The following is a 6,998-nucleotide window of genomic DNA, read 5'->3' on the forward strand; positions in this document are numbered from 1 at the left end:
CAACCGGAAGGTTTTGTCGATCCTAAGAATGCTAACAAAGTATGCAAGCTCCAGCGCTCAATCTATGGGCTGGTGCAAGCATCTCGGAGTTGGAACATTCGCTTTGATGAGATGATCAAAGCGTTTGGGTTTACACGGACTTATGGAGAAGCCTGTGTTTACAAGAAAGTGAGTGGGAGCTCTGTAGCATTTCTCATATTATATGTGGATGACATACTATTGATGGGAAATGATATAGAATTCTTGGAAAGTATAAAGGCCTATTTGAATAAGTGTTTTTCAATGAAGGACCTTGGAGAAGCTGCTTATATATTAGGCATCAAGATCTATAGAGATAGATCAAGACGCCTCATTGGTCTTTCACAGAGTACATACCTTGACAAGATATTGAAGAAGTTCAGTATGGATCAGTCCAAGAAGGGGTTCTTGCCTATATTGCAAGGTGTGCAATTGAGCACGGCTCAATGCCCGACCACGGCAGAAGATATAGAAGAGATGAGTGTCATCCCCTATGCCTCGGCCATAGGGTCTATTATGTATGCCATGCTGTGTACCAGACCTGATGTAAACCTTGCCGTAAGTTTGGTAGGAAGGTACCAAAGTAATCCCGGCAAGGAACACTGGACAGCAGTCAAGAATATCCTAAGTACCTGAAGAGGACTAAGGATATGTTTCTCGTTTATGGAGGTGACGAAGAGCTCGTCGTAAAGGGTTACGTCGACGCTAGCTTCGACACAGATCTGGATGACTCGAAGTCACAAACCGGATACGTGTATATTTTGAATGGAGGAGCAGTAAGCTGGTGCAGTTGCAAGCAAAGCGTCGTGGCGGGATCTACATGTGAAGCGGAGTACATGGCAGCCTCGGAGGCAGCACAGGAAGCAGTCTGGATGAAGGAGTTCATTACCGACCTAGGGGTGATTCCCAATGCGCCGGGCCCGATGACTCTCTTCTGTGACAACACTGGAGCTATTGCCCTTGCGAAGGAGCCCAGGTTTCACAGGAAGACCAGGCATATCAAGCGTCGCTTCAACTCCATTCGTGAAAGTGTTCAAAATGGAGACATAGATATTTGTAAAGTACATACGGACCTGAATGTAGCAGATCCGTTGACTAAACCTCTCCCTAGGGCAAAACATGATCAACACCAGGACACAATGGGTGTTCGATTCATCACAATGTAACTAGATTATTGACTCTAGTGCAAGTGGGAGACTGTTGGAAATATGCCCTAGAGGCAATAATAAATGGTTATTATTATATTTCTTTGTTCATGATAATAGTCTATTATTCATGCTATAATTGTATTGTCCGGAAATCGTAATACATGTGTGAATACATAGACCACAACGTGTCCCTAGTAAGCCTCTAATTGACTAGCTCGTTGATCAACAGATAGTCATGGTTTCCTGACTATGGACATTGGATGTCATTGATAACGGGATCACATCATTAGGAGAATGATGTGATGGACAAGACCCAATCCTAAGCATAGCATAAAAGATCGTGTAGTTTCGTTTGCTAGAGCTTTTCCAATGTCAAGTATCTTTTCCTTAGACCATGAGATCGTGCAACTCCCGGATACCGTAGGAGTGCTTTGGGTGTGCCAAACGTCACAACGTAACTGGGTGACTATAAAGGTGCACTACGGGTATCTCCGAAAGTGTCTGTTGGGTTGGCACGGATCGAGACTGGGATTTGTCACTCCGTGTGACGGAGAGGTATCTCTGGGCCCACTCGGTAATGCCTCATCATAATGAGCTCAATGTGACTAAGGCGTTAGTCACGGGATCATGCATTGCGGTACGAGTAAAGAGACTTGCCGGTAACGAGATTGAACAAGGTATTGGGATACCGACGATCGAATCTCGGGCAAGTAACATACCGATTGACAAAGGGAATTGCATACGAATTGATTGAATCCTCGACACCGTGGTTCATCCGATGAGATCATCGTGGAGCATGTGGGAGCCAACATGGGTATCCAGATCCCGATGTTGGTTATTGACCGGAGAGGCGTCTCGGTCATGTCTGCATGTCTCCCGAACCCGTAGGGTCTACACACTTAAGGTCCGGTGACGCTAGGGTTGTAGAGATATATGTATGCGGAAACCCGAAAGTTGTTCGGAGTCCCGGATGAGATCCCGGACGTCACGAGAGGTTCCGGAATGGTCCGGAGGTGAAGAATTATATATAGGAAGTCAAGTTTCGGCCACCGGGAAAGTTTCGGGAGTTACCGGTATTGTACCGGGACCACCGGAAGGGTCCAGGGGGTCCACCGGGTGGGGCCACCTATCCCGGAGGGCCCCGTGGGCTGAAAGTGGAAGGGAACCAGCCCTTAGTGGGCTGGGGCGCCCCCCTTGGGCCTCCCCCCATGCGCCTAGGGTTGGGAACCCTAGGGGGGAGTTTCCCCCTTGCCTTGGGGGGCAAGGCACCCCTTCCCCCCCACTTGGCCGCCGCCCCCCTTGGAGATCTGATCTCCCAAGGGCTGGCGCCCCCCCAGGGGTCCTATAAATAGTGGGGGGGAGGGAGGGCAGCAAACTACAGCCTTCGGCGCCTCCCTCCTCCCCTCCAACACCTCTCTCTCTCTCGCAGAAGCTCGGCGAAGCCCTGCCGGAGAACCGCTACATCCACCACCACGCCGTCGTGCTGTTGGATCTCCATCAACCTCTCCTTCCCCCTTGCTGGATCAAGAAGGAGGAGATGTCGCTGCACCGTACGTGTGTTGAACGCGGAGGTGCCGTCCGTTCGGCACTCGGTCATCGGTGATTTGGATCACGGCGAGTACGACTCCGTCATCCACGTTCATTGGAACGCTTCCGCTCGCGATCTACAAGGGTATGTGGATGCACTCCTTTCCCCTCGTTGCTAGTAGACTCCATAGATGCATCTTGGTGAGCGTAGGAATATTTTAAAATTATGCTACGATTCCCAACACATTGGGTCTCTTGGAAGGCTATGACACAACCTAAAGGTATGGGGGGTTTAGGCTTCAAAGATTTTGAACTTTTAAATCTAGCCATTCTTGCCAGACAGACATGGAGGCTTTTGCAGAACCCTGAGTCTCTAAGTGCCCTTATTCTGAAAAGTATCTACTACTCGGAGTCATCGATGTTGCATGCAAATCGTGATAGCCACCCAAGTCAGATCTGGCGAGCTATTTTGGACGGTAGAGATACTCTAAAACAAGGGTTGATCAAGAGGATAGGCAATGAAGAGGACGCACACATTTGGAATGATAATTGCCTTCCTCGAGATGAGTTGATGCGACCGTATGGGTGTTTGATTCAAGACCCACCCACACATATTTCTGAATTAATTGATGCCACCTCAGCTACGTGGGACAGACAACGACTGTAGGAGGTTTCTTTTTTCATTTGATATTTTTGTCATCATGGGCATTGCATTATGCACAATGAACGAAGATGGGGCATGGAAATCCTTATGGCGGCTTTCAAAACAATCACTCCCGACAAAAGATGCGAGAGCTCATAGACACATGTCATCGTTGAGCTCATGTGGTCTCTGTGGTTCGTCGGACTCTTGGCGGCACTCGCTACTCGAATGCACGACATCGAGGTGTTCATGGGCCCTGGTCGATGAGGAACTAGGTCAACGTTTGGTTGCTGCGACGGAACCTAATGCAAAACAATGGCTCTTCTCTCTTCTTGAGGCATTATGACATGAGAAGTTTGTGAAGATGGCGGTCACATTATGGGCCATATGGTCGTCTCGACGCAAGTCTATCCATGAAGGAATCTTCCAAACACTGGCAACATTGCATGTGTTTGTATACGGGTTCATTTCGGAGCTCGAAATTATTTGGGAGAAAAGGACTACGGGTACAGCAGCAGGTACCGCACCTGCGAGTACAAGAGTTCAACGTCCAAAGGTGCCCCCACAGGGACATGCTAAAATCCATGTCGATGACCAGGCAGAGGGAGCTCAGCATCGGCTATCTGTAGAGATAACGCTGGAAACTACCCTGGCAGTTCCTCTCTGGTCATTGGAGGAGTTTGCGACCCTTTGACGTTGGAGGCAATAGCTTGTCGAAAAGCCCTATCATTAGCACAAGATCTTCACCGGCAAAACATTATTTTAGCTTCTGACTCAAAGCAAGTGGTGATAGATATTAAGCAAGGCAGCCATGGAAGAATTGGAGCAATCATCACCAAGATCAAAGTCGTGCGGTCAATTTCGACGCACATAATTTAGCTAGATTTTCTCTTTCGCTAGCCCCGGGTCATCATGTTTGGTTTGAGCAACCACATGACCAAAATTGTGTCCTACTAGTTGCGGTTTTTGATTAATATAAAGTTGGCTTTACCCCTAAAAAAATTAGACGACTATCAGTGCAATTTGCAGTGTCGCATCCCAAACCGGTATTGTTTTGCAAAAAATATATGAAAAGTGGTATCAAGTTGTTAGCTTCTGTTTGTTTAAAACTTTTTTTTGTGAGAAAACGTTGTTAGTATGCAACATTTGCACTCGAACGGATCTCAAGGAAAGCGAAGAGGAGGGCCCACCATCCGATCCCGTGAACACTCGGGCCTGAACACCGGAGCGGCAACCGTCTCACGAACCTGGTTCGGCTCATAACCGCTCGCGCCCTTGGCTTTGCCCCCACCATCTTCCCCCGCCTTCTTTCAAAGTTCGAACAACCGCCTTCCCTCCTCCCCCCCTCGCCCCCTCTTCTTCGTCCACGCCAAGAACTCGATCCCCATGGAGCAACACGAGCGCGCGGCTGTTGATCCGCTCGAGGGGCAGACGGAGCAGGGCGGGGAGGATCCCGCTCCGGCGGCGGTTCTCGCCGGCGAGGTGGCCGGCGCCAAGGAGGGCGACCAGGAGCGCGCCCCGGAGACGCACAATCCCGTCGGTGCCGCCGCGTCGGAGGGCGCCAAGAAGCAGGATCTTGAGGTAATTGATTGATGGTGGTTCAGAGCGGCGGGGGACCGAAAGAGCGGAATGCTCTGTTTCTTGACGTTCTTGTTGGTTCTTTCTTTGGCGCAGGAACCTTCGCCGGAGTCCGACGAGGTCGCGGCGGCGTCTACCAACATCCAGAGCGAAGACCGCGAGGCGTTCGAGGACCCTATGGAGACTCACTTCGGTAAGATTTCCAGCCACCGGCATGTGTTTACCGATTCCCTGAACTGAAGGCTGCGGCGCGTCCGTTCTTGAATCTTGATTCAACTTGGCGCGAATTTGCCAGAGTTCCGATCAGCGGCCGCCGATGCGACGCCGACGTACACCTCCCTCCGCGCACGGTCAAGGAAGCAGGCCGGGCCGACGAAGTTCGTCGCCGTGGGAGCTCCCGACGGTGCCGGCTCCGAGGCGCCTGTTCTTGGCGCGTCGTCGTCTTCGGCGCCGGCGCGAGCGGCGGGCACGCACGAGGACTTCTCTGCGACGGCCGGTAAGATCGATCAAAAATTCGAAGCATTCTGTTCTTGGTTACGTTCCTGATCATGATCCATCTGTACTCACTGAACGGAGTAATCTGTCAGCGCCCGGCGCCACGGTGGCGATCGCGCACGCCTCGCCGCCCGACTCCAATCGCCGCCTGCCGTCGCGAAGCAGGAAGCAGTACTCCCCGATGCGCTTCGCCTCCGCGGGGGCGTCAACTTCGACCGGCGCACCGGCCGCAGGCGACCCAGCTCCCCCTGCTCGAGGCAGGAAGCAGCCCCGGCCCGAGCACTTCATCCCGGAGGAAGCGGCAGCCACGGCCGGCGCCAAAGCTCGCCGGGGCGACATCGTCCTCGACAGGTTCCTCTCGTCTACTATGGCCCGCGGCTCCTCGGTTTCGGATTGGGCGAGGGACGTCACGGCGGAGGACGCGGGTCGGCAGCCCAAGCGCCCGCGCGGCGTCGAGAGCTTCAGGATCAGGGACGCGAGCCGCCACGCCGCCCGTGCCTGCGGGCTACGCGTCGCGATCAGCCGCCTCGGAGCCTCGTGCGGCGGCAGTTCGTCGCCATCAACGGCGGCCCCGGGACAGCCCGAGGGGAGCGGGAAGATGTACGGCATCCTCGCCGTTCTCGGCGCTTCTCTGGCGCTCAGCGTGGTGTCCTGCGTGCTGTTCTACCTCGTCGGTCAGAGCAGCCAGGCTGCTCCCTCCGGGGAGAACCAGGACAAGGTAATTGCCCTACTTCTCAATTCTCAATTTCTCATGTGTGTGCGTTCTGACCTGCAATTTTTGTTGATCTTTCTGTTCTTCACTGACAGTGAGCGGTCTGAGCGATTCAGGATTCAGCAAAGGGGATAGCTGCATAGTGGATCATTTGGTGTTCCTCTTCTCTGAAGCTTACATACCTTGGAATCCCTTATCTGTGATTCTGTATCTAGTTTTTGTCCGAATTGGTGTGGCTTTGAACTATGGTGATTGTGTGCGGGTGGAATCCAGAGTTAACTCAAGTTTATCATAACCCTTATGTCACATCTAACCTGATATTCACTATGTTTGTGGTTTATTTTTTGTCTCAGTTTTTTTCTTTTTTGCTCCTTGTTGCTGCGTATTAATGGGAGCTTAGATGTGACATCCTTAAAAAACATCTAGATGTGAATTAGACAAACTGTTCTGAATACTGAATGCAGAGTACTTTTAGTTGTTAAACTGAAGGCACGAGGCAGTGTATATCAAGGTGACTGTTTGTAACTGAAATTCAGAATGAACTCCGACTAGCACTAGAATCCATCCTTTCTGTGGTGGCAGTTTCTGAATACTGAATTTCAGTTTCTTCAGACAAATTTTTGGTGTTGTTTCTGTTCTTCAGTGACAGTTAGCGACCTGAATGGTTCAGGATTCAGCAAAAGGATAGCTGTGCTGGCACGGTGCATTAGGGGGTCACACAAGACCTTGGAATACCTTATCTATATACTTTGTCTTTTGTCTGACGCATCCCTGTTAGAACATAGCAGTGCCTGCGATGCTCTCAGGTTGCGGTTTAGTCTCTTCAGACTCGCTTGTTTTTTAGATTAGCACATTTTGGTGTTGTTTTATTCACGGT

At 51.1% G+C, this 6,998-nt stretch overlaps 1 protein-coding gene across 1 annotated transcript; it reads left to right on the forward strand.

Moving 5' to 3' along the window:
• Positions 1-4,506: 4,506 nt before the first annotated feature.
• LOC123073821 (uncharacterized) lies at positions 4,507-6,461 on the forward strand. The gene is made up of 5 exons (XM_044496847.1): positions 4,507-4,917; positions 5,011-5,107; positions 5,210-5,410; positions 5,502-6,127; positions 6,217-6,461. The coding sequence occupies exons 1-5, from the start codon at positions 4,723-4,725 to the stop codon at positions 6,217-6,219; spliced, it is 1,122 nt and encodes a 373-aa protein (XP_044352782.1). The 5' UTR covers positions 4,507-4,722; the 3' UTR covers positions 6,220-6,461.
• The last annotated feature ends 537 nt before the right edge of the window (positions 6,462-6,998 follow it).

Source organism: Triticum aestivum, chromosome 3D, assembly GCF_018294505.1.
Source record: "Triticum aestivum cultivar Chinese Spring chromosome 3D, IWGSC CS RefSeq v2.1, whole genome shotgun sequence".
Classification (NCBI taxonomy): Eukaryota; Viridiplantae; Streptophyta; class Magnoliopsida; order Poales; family Poaceae; genus Triticum; species Triticum aestivum.

What these genes read in the sequence shown, in the direction of transcription:
- LOC123073821 (XM_044496847.1), top strand. Translation starts at nt 4,723, where the DNA reads ATGGAGCAACACGAGCGCGCGGCTGTTGATCCGCTCGAGGGGCAGACG. An exon ending in CCCTATGGAGACTCACTTCG is followed by an intron (nt 5,108 to 5,209) that starts GTAAGATTTCCA and finishes CGAATTTGCCAG; the next exon opens with AGTTCCGATCAGCGGCCGCC. An exon ending in GGACTTCTCTGCGACGGCCG is followed by an intron (nt 5,411 to 5,501) that starts GTAAGATCGATC and finishes GTAATCTGTCAG; the next exon opens with CGCCCGGCGCCACGGTGGCG.